This window comes from Artemia franciscana, chromosome 10 (assembly GCF_032884065.1).
Source record: "Artemia franciscana chromosome 10, ASM3288406v1, whole genome shotgun sequence".
Taxonomy (NCBI): domain Eukaryota; kingdom Metazoa; phylum Arthropoda; class Branchiopoda; order Anostraca; family Artemiidae; genus Artemia; species Artemia franciscana.
In genome coordinates this window covers 31,910,030-31,930,617 of record NC_088872.1, presented here as the reverse complement: position 1 = coordinate 31,930,617, position 20,588 = coordinate 31,910,030, and the positions used below count along the sequence as shown (strand labels likewise).

Below are 20,588 nucleotides of genomic sequence, written 5' to 3'. Positions count from 1 at the left end.
CATGTTCAAGAGTCGGTAAACCTGACAATCTATTTATATGCACAGACAATGGGACAGCAAAGAATGTTGTATATTCGCAAGTTTTACGTAGTTAAAAACATATATATATATATATATATATATATATATATATATATATATATATATATATATATATATATATATATATATATATATATATATATCTATATTCACAGGTGGGACATAGGGACACAACTACAATGGCGCGTAACTAATATGGCGCGTAACGACTTACGCGCGCGGGGGGGCTTGGGGGGGGGCGCGAAGCGCCCCCTCCAACTAGGTGTTGGGGTGGCGCGAAGCGCCACCCCAACAGCTAGTTTTCTATACAATCATGGAAAAGGGTTATTCCAGCTTTGCCTCTCAATCAAACTATCTGTCTTGGCTTTGTCTCCAATTGGTCAATGGCTTGATGGCAACTACCCTAAATATTTTTAAGGTCTAAACAAATTCCAGTGTCTTAGGTAAATACCCTGTTGTTTTAAAAACATTTGCATATAAGGGCTTTAAACCTCTATAATGGGGTTCTTTGATTGTTTTGTTGTTAGGGAAGGAGGGAGGTGCCGCAGAGGGTGCATTTTAATTGCAAAACATCCTAACTTTCACTGAACCTTCAGATAAAAACAGAATTAGTTCTAACGGAGAGACGAGGAGAGGATAGAGGTAGAAATTGATATATAATCCCCAGGGCCGTATCCAGGAATTTTGTTTGTTTTTTGTCGGGGGAGGGGGGGTGAATAAAACTTTTAAAACGCATCAAAAATGTGTATTTGATATTAATCCCTCTTAATTTCTGGGAATATTTCTGGTCTACGCTGTTATTGTGAAAGTAAAAAGCAGCATTGGAACCCAAAATGAGCAGATATATTCCTTATAAGAGGGGGACTGCCCCTTCCTCATCTTCACTTCCATCTCATGGTCACAGAAACTTCGGCTGGTGCTCATTACGTCAGAAATTGAGAATTTTAGTCCTTTTTTTATAAACTGAAATTGATTGGAGACCAACCAGCCACTGGGGGATATTTTGCGGGGGATATTTTCCGAGGGGGGTAAATACCGGCTCCCGATGTAGAATAGCTGTCAGTGGACAAAGGAGCGACCTGAAATTTCCACTCTAGGGCTTTTTCAAACCTAATCACTATCTTTTGTAAAAAAAAATAAAAACCATAGAGAAGAAGACAAAACAAATTTACGTCATTAAAGTTAGTGACCACACCCATTAGTTCTCTGAACTCCGTTAGGATCTTCATTGTATAAAAACCGCAATGAATAGCCATAACAGCATCAGTTCTTTGAGTTTTCCTCTGAGAGTTTCTAACACTTAAGCTAAGAGTCATGAAAACTTTGGTAAGTTGAACGCTGTATTTAGAATTCTACAGTCTCACTCAAAAGAAGGTTTGCAAGTTACTTTGCGATGAAAATCTTTGAAATATTTATTACTATGTTTGACTCAGTGTCACTTTTTTCATTGCCAAAAACATTCTTTTACTTTCTGTTTTCCTAAAAAGTAAAAAAAAATGAGTCTTTTAAAAATAAGTTTCAATCTCATACCTCAGTCGTGAGAAACAGGGTATAATTAACAAAATACAAATGAATTTCATTACCTTTTAGTGAAAAATATTGAATGTATTCAATCTCTATAACGATATATACTTACTTGCCATTAGGCTTCTGGCATAGCAATAATAATAATAATTATAACAATAAAAAACCGTTTGCTCTTTCACGAGCATTTGAAAACCAACAAAAACGTGCAAAATTAACCCCAAGAAAATGTTAGCCGTTGTTTAGCATCCCGTATTTGTCTTCATATTAGCGAATGACTGGGAGAACAGGCAAGTGCAAATTTATTTAAAATAAAAAGTAAGAAACCAAACTAAGCCTACATTAGTAAACCACAAAGAGTAATTAAACAACTTTAGCTGTTTGGTACCTTATATTTTTAGCTTTTTTGTTAGTTTTGACCCGCGTTCCTTTTTTTCAATTTAGAAAGAGCCACTATCAAAAGCTGCATAACAGTATATGGGGGTTTTGTTATTTAAAATTGAATTTCTAATTTTCTTTGACTCTTTAAGATATATATGTTTGTGTGAGTTTCCACTTAACTAATTCAAAAATTTAAACCCAGGAACAAAAAATGCTCCCAAGGAAAGCTAAAAAAACATATTTTAAATCCTCTTTTAAATTACAAAATATTATACAAACCTTTTGCTCTTGAGAACGACGATATATAACTCACAGTGGAACATAATACAATTGAAGTTCTTCAAATAATTACCAGAGATAACTCTTCTCCCACATTAAGTATAAAAGATTAGCATCTACAATTAAAGATTAGTAAAAGAATGAAAATAGCACGTTATAGAGTCACTAGATGGAAGAACACTTTTAGCCCTCAACGGGATAAGTGGAAGTCGGCAACTTCATTTGTTTAAAATACTTATGGAACAGTTCTTCACTGTGATTCACATGGAAGACCAATTTCTCTGGTAAATATTTAAAGGGTACTGCAAGTGGTTCCATATTTCTTGTTCACGCCATACATTAAACAAAGAAGTTGAGAATCCAAATCTAGAAGGAATATTTTTAAAATCCATAACATTATTGGTACCTCATTAATATTTACAATTATTTAATTCGCATAATTGTTGACTTTCTTCCCCGTAATCTACATTCCGGTAGAAATTATCATAGGCAGTGCAATAGCGCTGATTAAATCAAACAGTTCGTGGTAACAAACTATAGTAAGGAGCGACCCGGCTCAATAGTAACCGAAACTCTAAAAAATGGAATTTTGATTCCAATAGTTACATAAAAAATCGCATTTTAATGCTGATTTTAAATATATAACTTTCATCAAGATTAGTTTTACCAATCAAAAGTTACGAGCCTGAGAAAATTTGCCTCATTTTAGAAAATAGGGGAAAACACCCCCTAAAAGTCATACAATCTTAACCAAAATCACACCATCAGATTCAGCGTATCAGAAAACTTTATTGTAGAAGTTTCAAGCTCCTATCTACAAAAATGTAGAATTTAGCATTTTTTGGCAGAAGATAAATCATGGATGCGTGTTTATTTTTTTTTCCCAGGGGTTATCGTATCGACCCAGTGGTCCTAGAATGTCGCGAGAGGGCTCATTCGAACGGAAATTAAAAGTCCTAGTGCCGTTTTTTAAGTGACCAAAAAATTGGAGGGCACCTAGGCCCCCTCCCACGCTCATTTTTCCCCAAAGTCACCAGATCAAAATTCTGAGATAGCCATTTTATTCACCATAGTCGAAAAATCTAATAACTATGTCTTTGGCGACGACTTACTCCCCCGCAGTTCCCGTGGGAGGGGTTGCAAGTTACAAACTTTGACCTGTGTTTACATATAGTAATGGTTACTGGGAAGTGTACAGACGTTTTTAGGGGGATTTTTTTGGTTTAGGGGGCGAGTTGAGGAGGGGGGGTTACGTGGGAGGATATTTCCATGGAAAAACTTTTCATGGGGGAAGAGAATTTCAATGAAGGGGGCGCAGGATTATATGAGGGGCTTACCTCCTCGTTATACCTCACTCTTTACGCTAAAGTATTTTTAGTAATTTCAACTATTTATTCTACGGCGTTTGTGATTCAGAGGTCATTCTTAAGGAATTGGGACAAAATTTAAGCTTTACTGTAAAGAGCGAGGTATCGACAAGGGTTGAACCCCTTTATATACGCAATAAAAACATACGAATATAGAAGTTCGTTACGTAAGTTAATTCGTAAATTACGTATATTTTTTACTTTTAAAATATTCGTAAAAAAAATTTAAAGTTCTAGTTGCCTTTTTATGTAATCAAAAAATTGGAGGGCAACTAGGCTTCCTCCCTATCTCCTTTTTTCTCAAAATCTTCCGATTAAAACTATGAGAAAGCCATTTAGCCAAAAAAACATTAATATGCAAATTTCGTTTTAGTTATTTATGTGCGGAGAGCCAAGACCAAAACATGCATTAATTAAAAAACGTTCAGAAATTAAATGAAAAAAGCAAGTTTTTTTAAATGAAAGTAAGGAGCGACATTAAAACTTAAAATGAACAGAAATTACTCCGTATATGAAAGGGGCTTTTTCTCCTCTACGTCCCGCTCTTTACGCTAAAGTTTTTTTTACTGTTTTAAAAAGTAGACTTAAGAGAAAGAGTCGAACTTTAGCGTGAAGAGCGGGACGTTGAGGAGGAAAAGCCCCTTTCATATACGGAGTAATTTCTGTTCGTTTTAAGTTTTAATGTCGCTCCGTACTTTCATTTAAAAAAACTTGTTTTTTTTTTATTTAATAAAGATAAGGACAGGTAACAGGCTAGGAAATAATAAGAAGGGCTACAAAAGGTTAAGTTTCTTTCTCTTAAAGCATAGAGCAATAATAATAATATAAAAGGTTACTAACCAACTCATTTAATTCTTCCCGGATGAATTCTAGTGACTAAGCTTAATTATAGTTTTATTATCATGCCAGCCTTCTTACGATGTTTCTTTCAAAGAAAAACTTAGAATACTGAAAAAAAAGCTAGGCCTTAGAGCCGTGTCATGAGACCTCAAGATATTTAGACCTTTTCTACAACCTTTCCCCCATGATTTCTCGATATTTTCTATTTAATTCGCCGATTTTTGGTACTTTTTTTCCATGTCAAGCCCCGACAAAATAAAACACATACGAAACCGAGTCTATTATACATACGTATATATATATATATATATATATATATATATATATATATATATATATATATATATATATATATATATATATATATAAATTCTAATCTTTTGTTTCAGGAAATCTCTGTTTTCCAAAAACATCCGTGAATTTTTATTTTCTTTCAGGCAATTTTATTGGCTGTATTGGCAGTAACAACAGCAAAGCCTTTCATATATGGTTACCCTGGTTTTCAACCATTGTCTTACCCATACCTTAGGTATGGTGTATATCCATACTCTGCCTACCCCTACAGTGTACCAGTGACAACAGTTGCTAAGTCAGCAGAGGTGAAATCTGTAGCAACACCTTTCACCGTGCCTTTAGCCCCAACATATACTGCAAGCCAGTATCATTCTCAAGATGAACTTGGGCAAGCTAGCTATGGGTATGCTCATCCAGGTCAATCCCACGCAGCAACAAGAGATGCATTTGGTAACGTCGTAGGAAGTTATGCTTACATAAACCCGGATGGGAAAGAGGTTCGTGTCAACTACGTCGCTGACTCCAACGGGTTCCGTGTTGCTTCAAACAATCTTCCAGTTGCCCCAACAGCCCCAGTGTTTGAAGTATCTGCAGAACCGGTTCCTGTTGAAGATACACCAGAAGTCAAAGCTGCTAAGGCCGAACATTTCGCCGCTGTCGAGGCTGCTAAGGCACGTAACGCAGAAACAGAACAGGAACAGACTTCAAGCCGTCGAAAACGCTCAATTATCCTCACCTCACCAGTTCAACATATAAATCCCTTCTCCTACAGCTACACATACGCTGCACCGTCAGTATATCGTAGTCCATTAGCTTATGCAGCACACACTGCTCCAGTTGCTTACGTAGCACCAACTGCTTATGCCGCTCCAGTTGCCTATGCTAAACCAACTACTTATACTGCTCCCGTTGCCTATGCTGCACCAGCTCTTCCAGTGCAACCAGTCAGAGAAGCAACACTGACAAAAACCGTTTTGAATCCAGGTCATGCTGTATCTTACAGGGTAGACTGAACTAACAATACTGCAAGAGCCTCCACCTAATTTATTTCTAAATTAATAAAACTGCCAAAAGAACTGATTGTTTTATACTTTGTTGTTTCTAAATAAAATTTTGCGAAATTACCCTATGCCTTTGACTGTTCATTCGAAAAGACAATCTAGTAAAGAAAAAGTTTTGAAATACGGTTTGGTTAATAACATAATAAAAATAAATGATCAACTATATGCCTTTTCGCAAAAAGGACATGTCAGAAGTATATCCACAAAACATTTTAGTTTTTCCTAAAAACGGTACTTCAACATACTTCTTCTTTTTTCGAAGGTATTACATTGCAATATAAATTTACTGTAGTTGAAGTTTTTAAGGCCCGTAGCGTAACTTTGGAAGGTAAAGATAGCTCCAGCCGTCAAAAGCCTTCTGTTTTCAAATTCTCGTCAGTCCAGCATATATATCCCATCGCCAACATGCATTAATATCACTTTATCATAGCTCGACAGGTTATAGAAATACAACACCAGCTACTTGTGATGCTCCAGCTGTATATGCTGTACCAGCAGCACTCACTGAGACAGTTTTGAACTCAGGTCACACCGTACCATAGAGAGTAGATAGAACAACGCAGTATATTTTCAAGTTAGCAACTCATTTATACTGAAATTGTTAAAACTAATTGTTAAGATGTCCTACGTCTGATTTTATAAATTATCTAAGTCTGATTTAGAAAAATATTATGAAGCTGATTGACCTTGGTTTTGTAGCTTGACCTTGCTTCAGTTGGAGTACAATAAAGGAGAAAATACCACAATCTTCAAGAAAATCGATTCAATTTCCACATATGATTTAAAACATGCAACATGTGTTAGGAAGAACAATTTAAATTTTAGGAGTTAGCAATTTTGTACAAAATATTTAAAAAAAACAAAATCTATTTTTAATACGGTTTCAAAATAAGCAAAATTACCTAAGTTTAAAGCTTCCCTTAAAGCTTCCATCAAAAGTAAGTCTTGATGAAAATTGCAACATGAAATTTAACAATGTTAGGCTTATCCCCCCCCCCCGGATAACTCCACCCACATGTAAAACTGAGCAGTCACGGAGATAGTAGGACAAATAAAAATAATGAAGGGATAAAATAATAAAGGGAAATAAGGGATATTGGAGTATTCTACCAACAGTAAAAAGTGTAGGCACAATACTTGGTTTAGAACGTCTTACAGCATTTATTTTTACACTTTCATTTTATTTCAATCCTTTTTTCTAGTTTCTGGGGGTTAATTTTTTCATAGCAGGATGAGATACAGTTTAGCTTTGGGTTTGTGGGGTGATATCAACCCCGACGGTGAACTTACAAGGTTTATTAAAGTTTTTGATCAAAACTGATATCTCAATCTTTGATTCGATATCATACTTTTTAGAGGAGGGCCTGATAGTAGAAAAAGAACCAAAAGGGGCCCCAATCGCCTTCCAGTAGTTTTTGGCCTTTAAAAAAGACACAAGAACTTTCAATTTACAATAGAATAATCCATCTCCCAAGTTTATAAATTGTCCCTTTCATTTGAAGTGGGTGAGAAATAACTTTTTGGCACTTTTCTGGCCCTTTTTTGGTTTCCATTTGAGCGGACCAACACTTTTTTTTATCTTCCTTCTTCATTGAGGTCTCCACAGCTCAAAGTTTCATATAAATTTCAGGCAAATCGGAAAAATTCTGCGGTTTTTTGAACCCCTTTGGGTAGAGGAGGAACCGATTTCAAAGATGCATACCCTACGAATAATTTTTTTGCACATTAGTCCCCTTGGCTGGAGGACTTACGGCTGTAAGTTTCAGATTGATCAGGAAAAAAGTTTTGGTGACTCATTTCCGGGGCCATAGCTTCCCCTTCCCACAGAAAAATGTTAATGATCTTTCTAACCATGGAAATGATCCCTGAATGTTTCACGCCACTGGACTCCCGAGATCATACACGCCCCCCTTTTCCACTATAAACCATATCTGTAAAGATTTGACAGTTCGCATAACTTACAGTCCTTATCCCAGGGGATATGGGGTTATATCATCCTTGGATACAAAATTTTTTATATATTTTTTTACTGTTCTGAACAAAATCGGTACCTCGATATGTTCATCAGATGCCCGAAGGGGTTACAAGAGGACCAGATATCAAGAATGCTTCTAGGACAGGGGCTGGCTTCTCTCCAATCATTTTCAACTTTCAAAAAGGCACTAGAATCTCAACTTCTGATAGAATGAGCTTCCACCGAAGTTTATAGGACTATAATGGGGCTTGAGGAGGAGGAAGCCCCCTCCCACGCAGAATAAATTCTGCTCGCTATTGGGGTTAATGTTACTCTTTATTTTCATAATCAAGGCTTAGGTCTTAAATTTTACCAGAAATCAAGAGAGATTAGAAATCAATTTTTACCTCATCCCATTCCATAAAAGTAATTATATATTTATCTGAAGACTTAATTAGAGTTGGGATATTTTGACATGAAAATGCACTCTTTGAGGATTCTCCCTCCTCCGCCCGCCTAAAAATGATGCACTATTCTCATTCATAATAGCTGACGTGCACTTATGAATCATTGCGCATAATTTTATGAAATGTACAGCAAATTAGTTTAATTACATGAAGTTTTAAAATAAACGTCAGAAACATATTTCTACAATAAGAGGGATGCATCAATCTGCAGCACCTTCATTCAGGCTTAATCTAAATGAAGGGAGATGAAAAATTAATTCCTACCCCCTCCCCCCACGTGCCTCTCTAGATTTATCTGAAGGCTTGTTGAGATTTATACAGACTGGGCATTGAAATCCGCTCTTTAGCATCTGGCACCCTCCTCCACTAACAAAATGACCCACCACTCCTCCTTCATAATGGAAAATTAAGCACTTTCGTTCTGTTTATTTGTCTTAAATTCCTTTTGGCTGCTCAATTTGACATTTAGGGAAAAATTTCCAGGGAGGATAAGCCAGACCCCAAATTTAACATGTCCGATAACTTTGTACTAAATATAAAACTTTCCCCTCACAAGTTAAGGGTATAAGTAAATATGAAAAATTTTACAGAAAGAAGGCAAACACCCCAAATTCCATTTTGATAAAAATTGCTCCGTGAAATTTAACATGTCTAATAACCCTGCACTAGAAATCTTTAACAGCCCTAAATTGTACGACACGAATTTTTATAATTTTCAAGAAAAATGGTCACAAATGCGAGATTGTTTTATTTTATTGGTCTGTCAACGTGGAATTATCCATATAGCGGTTGCAGATAACTTGGAAAGGGTTTAATCAAACAGGAGTTTTAGTAGAATGGTAAGTACAAAAAATAACACCATAGAAAAATGCCGAAACGTGTCAATTTGTTCTGCAAAAAAAACAAAAACAATTTGGCCCGATAAAGGGAGAAGATCTCTTAAAAAGAAAACTCACAAGGGCAATTATCAAGAACAACACTAGTAAATACATACAGTAACATATAGCAAATAAAATACAGCAGCACTAGCGTTTATAAAGTTTGGTATACTTGCATACTAGCTATTAGAAGATGAGTATATATTTCTATTAGATAAAAGATGCCTTATCCCTGAAGGTTAATTAAATAAAAAAACTAGTTTTTTTTAACTGAAAGTAAGGAGCGACATTAAAACTTAAAACGAGCAGAAATTACTCCGTATATGAAATGGGTTGTCCCCTCCGCAATCCCTCGCTCTTTACGCTAAAGTTTTTAATTGTTTTAAAAAAGTAATTTCTGAAAGTTTTTGAATTAATGTATGTTTGATTTTGGCTCTCCGCACATAAATTATTAAAATAAAATTTGTATACTAATTCTTTTTTTTGGCTTTATGGCTTTCTCTTAGTTTTGATCAGACGATTTTGAGAAATGAGGGGTGGGGAAGGAGGCCTAGTTGCCCTCCAATTTTTCAGTTACTTAAAAAGGCAACTAGAACTTTTAATTTTTAACGAATGTTTTTATTAGTAAAAAATATACATAACTTAAGAATAAACTTACGTAACAAAAGGGTTTGCCCCCTCGTTAATACCTCGCTCTTTACGCTAAATCTTAATTTTTGTCCCAATTCTTTAAGAATGACCCCTGAATCGGAAAGGCCGTAGAATAAATAGTTGAAATTACTAAAAATACTTTAGCATAAAGAGCGAGGTACTTATCTCCTCCTAAATACCTCGCCCTTTATGCTAAAGTATTTTTAGAACCCCTCATATGCGTAATAATCTCCGTTCGTCTTAAGTTTTAATGCTACTCATTACTTTCAATTGAAAAAACCTTTTCATGTTTATTTTTTCATTGTTTATTTTTATAGTAATGATATAAAATCCCGCGCCCTTTTCATTGATATCTCTTCCCCCATGACATATTCCTCCAAGGAAAGATCCTCCCACATAGCCCCCTCCCCTCAACCCCACCCCCAAACCAAAAAAATCCCCCTGAAAACGTCTGTACACTTCCTAATAACCATTAATGTATGTAAACACTGGTCAAAGTTTGTAACTTGCAGCCCCTCCCACGGGAACTGTGGGGGAGTAAGTCATCCCCAAATACATAGTTATTATGGTTTTCAACTATGCGGAACAAAATGACTATCTCGAAATTTTGATCCGTTGACTTTGGGAAAAATGAGCGTGGGAGGGGGCCTAGGTGCCCTCCAATTTTTTGTCACTTAAAAAGGACACTAGAACTTTTCATTTCCGTTAGAATGAGCCCTCTTGCAACATTCTAGGACCATTTGGTGAAAACGATGACCCCTGGGAAAAAAAAAAAAAAAAAATAAAAAAAATAAACACGCACCCGTGATCTGTCTTCTGGCAAAAAATACGAAATTCCACATTTTTGTAGATAGGAGCTTGAAATTTCTGCTATAGGGTTTTCTGATACGCTGAATGCGATGGTGTGATTTTCGTTAAGATTCTATGACTTTTAGGGGGTGTTTTCCCCTATTTTCCAAAATGAGACAAATTTTCTCAGGCTCATAACTTTTGATGACAAAGACTAAATTTGATGAAACTTCTATATTTAAAATCAGTATGAAATTCCAATTCTTTTGATGTATCTTTTAGCATCAAAATTCCGTTTTTTAGAGTTTCATTTACTATTGAGCCGGGTCACTCCTCACTACAGTTCGTTACCACGAACTGTTTGAAAATACGTTTGTATTTACCGATTTTCCAGTTTTTGAATGCGTTGGATTTAGCGTGAAAATTGAATGTTGAGGGGATAACAAATCCCTCTCATTGCAGAAACAAAGTGAATGCGAATTTAAAAGATTACACTCATATACTTAACGGCAGAGAGGCGTAAGGAAAAGGGGTCAACCTCCTAGGAACAAGATTTGCCCTATGGATGTCCTAAAGATGCTTAAGAATTGAGAAATAAAAATCTCTGTTGACTTTCAGACCCCCTCCTCCCTCTCAACATAGTAACGAAATGAATGAATTTTTGGAGGTTATTAGAATTCAGGATGCAAGAATATAGTCAGGGCGCCAGATTCTGTATCGTGCACCCACCCATGCCAGAAGGTACAAAAATGCTGAGGACGGATCCTAGGGCGCATGTTCGCCGTTGGGGCGTTTCCGAGATATAGGCCAAAAACACCAAATTTAGCCTATAACTAAGTGTGACGATTTAGGATTTTTTGTGAGTTATTGGGTTAAGGAATCCGGCGTAATGTTATATTAATCGAAAGAAGAGATCTAGATCTACAAGAATATGAATTTTAAATTGAAAAAAAAACTACTTTTTCTCTATTTACTGCAGTTTCAAAATAAGTGCTGTAAAATTCGACAAATATCTCAAAGAAAGGCTATAAACTCGAAATTCTTCAAGGTAGCAATTTTTTTTCATATTCGAAAAGAAAGTTCATTCAATTCCGTACAATTTGAGCTAAAAAATATAAACTATTTTTATTTTTAAAAGGTCTACGATTTTCTTTGAAGTGTCACTGAAATGATCACTAACCGTACCGTGAAAAGGGACATAATTTTTTTTTCTTCAAAGGGTAGGAATACTTCAAATCTCCTAACTGTTTAAAATTTTTAACTTTTATTTAAAAATAAAAATAGGTTTAAAAAATGTTGACTAAAAAAGGTTTTTTTTTTTTAGAATGGACGAATATGTTTTCTGGTGTACTAAGGCTTCTGCAATTACCTTTTTGGGACCTGATTTGCCACTGACACGACTGAGCTATTTTCTACATGAAAGAATTCTGCTTCACAGATGGATTCAGTCGGCGCACTGAAGTTGTCTTACTCGGCCTGCCCGTAAAATTGGGTAAGAGTAACTGATTAGGGACCAGTTGTAATTAAAAGTAAAAGGTATCAAATAAAACTTTCAAAAATATTCCTCATTTTCTTCTTCAGAGAATTTAAATGGGGCAAGGTCAGACTCCCTGCATGCCCTCCTCGTTCCACGGCAGGAGCATAAGCTGCAGCATCCTTTCATTTTTGAGCAGCTACAGTCTTTCCTGCATCTTCCACTTTTGCATCTGCAGTAGGCTTCCAGGCTTGATGCTTCTTTACAGCTTGAGACAACCACATCTACTCCCCCTTCAGCCATCTTCCATCCATGGAGGAGTGTATGTGGAAAGCTCATCCGAGCCTGTACTGACAACAAGATTATCCATGTAGCGAATATGGCTCTTTGTATGCATGGCTCGAAGGTGTCGTCAGAAGGTGGCAGTCTTCTCACGTCTTGTTTCTGGCACCAAATGTAAGCCCTTACATTGGCCAGTGAATTGAATCCGGCCTGTTTACCGTACATTTCAATGACCAGGGATTTTGATAGGTCGTAAACTTCTCTAAACGCGTCGACTGAAAGCTTCCCTTCTGCATCCTTGATCCGCTCCGTCACAGACACCATTTTTGAGGCAAAAGTTGGAGACGCCACGGTGTTTAAGAAAGAAGCTTTCCTGACACCGAAGAAAAAGTTCGTTGTGTCACACCCTGACAGACAGTGCACGAACGGTAACATAATCTGCTCCTCTTTGGACAAGTGGACTCAATCCACCAGCTCGTGTACTGGGATAGTGTAAGTCGGGAACTTCAAGAAAATTTTGCTCAGTCCTTCAGCTTGAAGCTCTTCAAAAAAATGAGCACGGGCTAATGTCACGTCTTTGTCGTTGGCATGCACAACGATGCTACAAGCGTAACGGCTAGCGTACTTTGCATGCGTCATAAGGCGTTGGTCAGCCTCTTCGTGGCTGGAGGACAAGCATTCCTCGTAGTCACAGTGTTCTGGTATAGTTGGACTGCAGCCAAGCTTGACCAGAGACACTTTGAATCTCTCCTTGGACCCACCTAAGAGAATATGGTTGAGTGTGTTCGGAAGCTGATTGCCCATCTGCTCCCAGGTTTCATATAAAATTTCGAGGAGCCGGCTTTTAGACGCTGAGCTTGCAAGTACGGCATCCCATTCTTCAATTGTGCTAAGAACGGAAATCTGGAGGTTTTTCCCTTTCCCTCGTCTGAGTCTGCATGCTTCATGATTTCAAGGAGATCGACTCTCCGGTATCCGTGAGCTTCCCAAACAGCCCGTCGTACCGATCTGCGACAATGTGGACTTCAGGTATACCCACTGAAAGATTATTCAGCAATGATAGAAGCAATCTTTTTGCGAAGGATTTGACTGTTTCAAAGCTGGCAGGCCGATATGACCTTATTTTGGACATTAGGTCAATGATGTGTACTGTAGCTGATGTTGTTTCTTTGGATTTCAGAGTCGCCGGCAAAGCTGCAAGTCCTCCTTTTATTCTTAGCCAGTTAGACAGCACAGCTTTGTTCCCCGTCCTCATTTTCCAGCCAGAGGATGTCTTGGTTGATTGTTGGGGAAGATGTACAAAAATGGATAGAGGCAAAGGAAGAATCTCTTTTGTGAGGATCTTTGCAACTGCTTTCTCCTTTTTTTTTTCGCCGTAGCTCAACTGAGCAATAATGATTCTCTTCAAGGCTGTTACTTCAGAGCCCAGGAGATTGGTTCTAGGAACACCCTTCACTTTCTGAGTTTTTCTCTCTGAAGAGAAAGTTCGTAGTGCAACCTTTTCACATCGTCTTTCCTGTTACACAGAAAGTCCTCAACCACCTCTTTTCCTTTTGTGGCTACGCAAGTAATATCAGAAACAATCTTCTCATCGTCCACAACTTCTGACGTCACAATATTCACTAGGTCGAAGTCCACTCTGCTGAACGGATAGCCACATGTAGTGAAAATGTCTCGAACACCATCTCGCAAAAGTTGTAATTGCGTCGTCGTCGACTGATTGCCTTCAGGATGTCTCAACACCTCTGTGGATACGTTGACTACTTGCAGGAAACCATTGCTGATGGCAGCAGAAATCGGTAAGGTAAGAATCCCAGCTTCAGTCTGTCTCTCATCCATTTGTTTTCCTATTATTCCGGCCGTCGTCTTTGCATCCTTGTTCACTGTACATTCCAGTATCTGATCGGCCAAGGTGGCCGTGAACCTGGTGTGCATTCTCTTCACTGCGAAGTATCCTTTCATGAACTACCTGTGTACATCAGGAAAGGTTTGTGGTAAAATTCGCATGTCTGATAGGTACTGTATGAGATATCTTGTTTACTGACGATGGTCAGCCACCGCCAAGTATGGCAACATCCGAGCAGTTTCTGTAACATGAGACTCCCAGCGACAGTCTCGTTCAGCATGAATGAATTGCATCGCTATTTCAAGTATTTTCAAGAACTGCCGCCAGAAAGCAAACGTGGGCGACGCATTTCAAAGGGTGTCGAAGGCATTCATTATGGGAGCCAAAGTGATTAAGGTATCGTTTGCCTCCTGAAGTGCAGTTCACGCGTTAGCACCGTTTGTCAATGAAGTCCCGAATAACTCAATGGCACTACCCAGCTGGTCCAGACGGGATAAGTCTTTTTGTGCTTCGGAGTAATACTCTTCCAAGGACTCCAAGTAGAGGGCTAGCAACACCTCGTACAGTATGCAGTAAGCATTGATAGCTCGGTAGCCTTTCCCTTGAAATACCTTTTCGCAAGCACCAGGAAGCAGCAGCTTTGCCTGCACTATAATCTCTTTGAGTCCGGAGCTGTCCATTATCTTACCAACTGCCTTGAGATAGTTGAGCAGGAGGTGGAAGCTCCCCATCCGTAGGATTACGTTCTTGAAGTGATCCGGGTATTTGCTTTTCACTCCCTGTGCTAGCTGATAAATGAAGAGATCTTGCGTGACCACCGTATCGTCACATCCTACAGCTTTACTTATCGCGATGAACGTCCACAGAGGTTTTTTGACTGTTGCGCGGTTGTTTGGTGCTTCATGAAGGAAAGGCAAGTAAAACATTTTGCTTTTAGGAATATTTTCCTTCGAGACTTTACTGCAAATCGTTTGATAGCTCTTTCAATTTTTTTTCTTTTGATCTTCCAAATTTGTGTCATATTCTTCGTTATCATTCATCAGTAAATCAGTATTTGCGTCAGAATCACATGTTGAATCAACCTGAAGTAACGGTTTTCTTTTTATCTTGACCTACCTGACTCACTTTTCTTTTTCATCATCTGCTTATCAATTTCTTCTGCTTAGGTTATCGATCAACTTCCCGCTAGGTAGCGGGTTACTAAACAAAATTCCTATTATCGGGTACACTTGCTAAAAAAGTTAGACCCCCCAGATACAATAATTTTAACTTTTTTTTCTTAGCTCAATGTGTTCGGAATTAAACGGGCTTTCTTTTTGAATATAATAAAACTTTTCCTTGAAAAAATTTCCAGTTTTTAGCTTTTCTGTTAGAAATTTGTTGACAAAAATCTGATTTTTTTTAAAACCGCAGTAAAGTGTACTTTTTTTTTCAAACAAAAATTTTTTTCAAACAATCATATTCGTGTAGCCTCTTCTTTCTATTGATGTAAGAGTACGCTGGAACTGACCAATCTTATCTTTTAAAAAAAATTAGAATCATCGAGCCCCATTATAGGCCAAATTTGGTGTTTTTGGCCTATATGTCAGAAACGCTCCAACGGCGAACATACGCCCTACGATATTCGTTTTGAGCATGGTCGACTACCATGGGATCCACCCATAACATTTTTGTACCTTCCAGCATGGGCACTAATCGAAATAAGCGATATACAGAATCTGGCGCTCTGACTAATAGGCTTAATAACAAATGATAAGAAGAAAAGAGCCACTTAAACTGGGAATAAATGAGAGCAAAGAGATGATGTTCGGTAACAACAAAATCAATGAAGTGGATAGCTTGACTTACCTGGGTAATATAATTAGCAGAAATGGTGGATGCAGTGAAGATTTAGAATCAGATTTGCCAAGGCACAGGGTGTTTTGCTGGTAGTTGAGAACATTTTAGAAGAATAAGGTTATTAGTCGTTGAGCCAAAATTAGAATATTGGAAGCCGCCGCAAACACAATAGTCAAGTTTGGCTTTGAAAAGCGAGTGCTTCGAAAGATTGAGGAAGATATGTTGGATGTTTCTCAGAGAAATTGTCAAAGGACAGTTTTAGGAACACGTTTGGTTGATTGGATATCAAAAAATAAGCTGAATGAAAAATATGGCTTGATTCCACCTTCTTAGTTTAATATGAATGAAACATTAAGATGGTTCTAGGCGTCACATTACGGATGAGATATTGCTAAAGATTGTGGTTCTTTGCCGTCCATCTGGACCTAATCATGCATGTCGGCCCTGAATGGAGTGGGACGAGTTTATAAGAAATGAATTAAAGGAAATCAGAACTTCAAGGGAGGCCATTTAAATTTAAAAAGGTTGGTGTTAAGGAAGACCATGTTAAGCTGTTGTTGAATTTACACTGCTGCAATGAGTTGCTAGTAGTAGCAGTTTTGATAATGCTAGTAGTAGTGTATGCTGTGGCTCTCATCAAACAGTTCGTAGTACCGAAGTGTAGTAAGGAGCGACCCGACTAAATAGTAACCGAAACTCTAAAAAATGGAATTTTGATACCAATAGTTACATTAAAAGAATCTCATTTTTATTCTGATTTTAAATATACAAGTTTCATCAAGTTTATTTTTATCCATCAAAAATTATGAGCCTGAGAAAATTTGCCTTATTTTGAAAAATAGGGGAAAACACCCCCTAAAGTCTTTGAATGTTAACGAAAATCACACCATCAAATTCAGCGTATCAAAGAACCCTACTGTAGAAGTTTCAAGCTCCTATCTATAAAAATGTGGAATTTTGTATTTTTTGCCTGAAGACAGATCACTGATGCGTGTTTATTTGTTTTTTTTTGTGTGTTTTTTTATTGTTTGTTTTTTCCCAGGGGTTGATCGTATCGACCCAGAGGTCCTTCAATGTCGCGATAGGGCTCATTCTAACGGAAAGTGAAGGTTCTAGTGCCCTTTTCAAGTGACCAAAAAAATTGGAGGGCACCTAGGCCCCCTCCCACGCTCATTTTTTCCCAAAGTCACCGGATCAAAATTCAAAGATTGCCATTTTGTTCAGCATAGTCGAAAAACCTAATAATTAGGTCTTTTGGGACGACTTGATTCCCACAGTCCCCAGGGGAGGGGCTGCAAGTTACAAACTTTGACCATTGTTTACATATAGTAAGGGTTATTGTGAAGTGTACAGACGTTTTCAGGGGGACTTTTTCGTGTTGGGGGGAGGTGGGTCGAGGGAGGGGGTTGCGTGGGAGGATCTTTCCATGGAGGAATTTATCATGAGGAAAGAGAATTTCCATGAAGGGGCTATAGGATTTTCTAGCATTATTTAAAAAAAACAATGAGAAAAAAAATTCAGCTGGAAGTAAAGAGCAGCATTAAAACCTACTAAGAACAAAAATTATTACGTATATAAGGGTGTTCGTCTCCTCCATAATACCTCGCTCTTTACGCTAAAGTATTTTTAGTAATTTCAACTATTTATTCTACGGCCTTTGTGATTCAGGAGTCATTCTTAAAGAACTAGGACAAAATTCAGGCTTTAGTGTAAAGAGCGAGGTATTGACGAGGGGACGAACCCCCTCATATACGTAATAAAAATATACAAATATAGAAGTTCGTTACGAAAGTTAATTCGTAAGTTACGTATATTTATTACTAATAAAAACGTTCGTAAAAAATTAGAAGTTCTAGTTGCCTTTTTTGACCAAAAATAGGGGGGGCAATTAGACCTTCTCCCCCACCCTTTTTTTTCAAAATCGTCCGATCAAAACTATGAGAAAGCCATTTAGCCGAAAAAAAATTAATATGCAAATTTCGTTTCAATTATTCATGTGCAGTGAGCCAAAATCAAAACATGCATCAGTTCAAAAACATTCAGAAATTAAATAAAAAATAAGTTTTTTGTAACTACAAGAAAGGAGCAACATTAAAACTTATAAAGAACAGAAATTATTCCGTGTATGAAAGAGGTTGTCCCCTCCTCAGCGCCTCGTTCTTTACGCTAGTTTTTTTGTTGTTTTAAAAAGTAGAGTTGCGAGAAAGAGTCACACTTTAGCGTAAAGAGCGAGGCATTGAGGAGGGGACAACCCCTTTCATACACGGGATAATTTCTGTTCGTTTTAATGCCACTCCTTACTTGCAGTTGAAAAAACTTGTTTTTTTTTTATTATTTAATCACAAATCAAGAGGTCTCAGGTAAGAATAATAAGAATACGTCAATGGACTGTACAGTCTCACCAGCGTGTTGATCTCCGTTTCATGTTCTTTCAGCCAGAAAGAGGCATCAGCTTGGCTCTTGCAAAAAAAAACCACTTTTTTTTAAATCAAACTCGTTTAAAGTGTGGACCTAAGGCAAATTCCTTAATCAACTCCGTAAAGAAGTTTTATTTGCACGAGGGAACAAAAAAGCGGGCACACTGAAAATCACTGTTTACAGATCTCTCTATGCACTTTTTATTGGATTTGATTTAAAGTTTCTATTTTGATTACGTAGGTTACTTGTGAGAATTATTTTTAGATAAAACCTCACCTTATTGTCTTATTCTATGTGACTCCCTGAACAATTTTCTGGGGCTATCAACCAATCACGAAACGATTAGAACACAAATCTGAAGAAACATACAAAACAAAGAAAAAACAACAAGACTTAAAACTCTGCTTAGATTGCATTTCTTTCTAGGAGCAAATACTGTATAGGATACTAGGTCGAACTCGAAACACCCAAAAACACGAAATAAATCCTGGATGCTAATCCCTATATTAAAAACTAAGATCTGATGGAAGCAAATGACAAAAATTCGCCTCAGAGAGGTCAAATCTATCAAGGACACGTAAAACCACTGTTTATCGGGTTCAGCTGAATTCGGCTGATAGTAATTAGGAAGTTAAAACGACATTTCGAAACCTTTCCAAACTCCCAACAAGGCCAGATGAATTATAGACCATAGAAGAGCATAACTATGTGCTTAACACTAAAATATCACAAGTTTGGTTGGGATGCAACTTTCCCTTCTGGTATATGTGATGACGAAAAAGAAAAACTTGGTTACCCCAGCCCCAGATCTATTGCCCAAAAGAGATAATGTTCCAAAAAAGAGACAACTGGATTCCACATAGACATAAATCTGTTATTTCTAAAGAATTGTGTTTGCGGTCTGACTACCCCTTTGCAGAAATCATGACAAATTGAATTGAACAGCACCTCCTCTTCCTTCAATACATCAGAATTATCCTTAACCCCTGAAAGACCAAATTAGGATAATATGTTGTCAGTCCACATCAAGTTTTCTGGAGAATAAAAAAAAACTTTTCCAGGTAGAAACGTCTTATACAAGAACTGAGGAATCCCTCCCCTTACAGAAATCAAACAAGGTCTTAACCTCACCTCACCTTAAAATAGCACAACGTGGATATTACCTAATTCTCAACAGGATAGGTTCGTCATGATGAGGACTTGCGTCTCTACAGTTAGTGACCACACCCATTAGTTCTCTGAACTCCGTTAGGATCTTGCATTATATATAAACCGCAATGAATAGCAATGACAGCATCAGTTCTTCGAGTTTTCCTCTGAGTTTCTAACACTTAAGCAAAGAGTCATGAAAACTTTGGTAAGCTGAATACTATATTTAGAATTCCACAGCCTCACTCATATGAAAGTTTGCCGTTGCTTGCAAGGAATCCTTTTAAAATATTTCATTACTATGCTTGGTCCAGTGCCATTTTTTCATTGTCAAGATTTCCTAGAAAACCGCTCTTTTACTTTTGTTTTCCTCAAATGCCAGCTTTTGTTTGAGCAGACTAAATAAATTCCAACCCCTTCCTGGAGCCAAAGAAACAGGGTATACTTACCAAACTACTAATGAAATTAGTCACCTTTTAGTGAAAGCTACTGACAGTATTCAATCTCTATAACGAGATATGCTTACTTGCCACTAGCCTTCTGGCCTAACAACAATATTAATAATAATAATAATAATAATAATAATAATAATATTTGCTCCCTGTTGAACATCCGAAAAACCGACTTACTTGTAAAATTACTCCGGAGAAAACAATACTCGTTGTAAAGCATAACTGTAGTTGTTTTCAGATCAGCGATTGGTTGGGGAGGGGAGGGGGACGGCCACTTATAAATTATGTAACGTAACAAGTAAGATAACAAGTTGAAAATACAAATAATCAACCTGAAGAGAGGTTTCACCCCCTGAACCCATCTTAAGTCTATCTGTGCGATAAAGCCATAATAAGCCATAAAAGCCATAAAGCCATAATAAAGCCATCTAAGATTTTTCTATCGGCTGGTTAAAAATTAGGAAGTTTTACTATTTTGTCACATTTTCACCAGTGTTGCCCCATTTAAACCATGAAAATTAATTAGCAAATATAATTATTTGAATTTGAAAATGCTTATCTCTAGTAAAAATTAAACAATTAACAATATGTTGATTCACAA

At 37.2% G+C, this 20,588-nt stretch overlaps 2 protein-coding genes across 5 annotated transcripts in view; one reads left to right on the top strand and one right to left on the bottom strand.

Annotated features, from left to right (window-relative positions):
- Positions 1-20,588, bottom strand: part of LOC136032079 (WD repeat-containing protein 7-like) — a gene marked incomplete in the record, with an annotated part of 230,139 nt that overhangs the window by 75,602 nt on the left and 133,949 nt on the right.
- The window catches only part of LOC136032341 (uncharacterized), a 46,757-nt gene continuing 27,415 nt past the window's right edge, over positions 1,247-20,588 (top strand). Inside the window, exons 1-4 of the mRNA XM_065712665.1 lie at positions 1,247-1,368; positions 4,871-5,737; positions 13,240-13,617; positions 19,723-19,743. Of these exons, the coding sequence (XP_065568737.1) occupies positions 1,357-1,368; positions 4,871-5,737; positions 13,240-13,617; positions 19,723-19,743 (1,278 nt within the window). The 5' untranslated portion in view covers positions 1,247-1,356. The remainder of the gene's footprint in view (positions 1,369-4,870; positions 5,738-13,239; positions 13,618-19,722; positions 19,744-20,588) is intronic.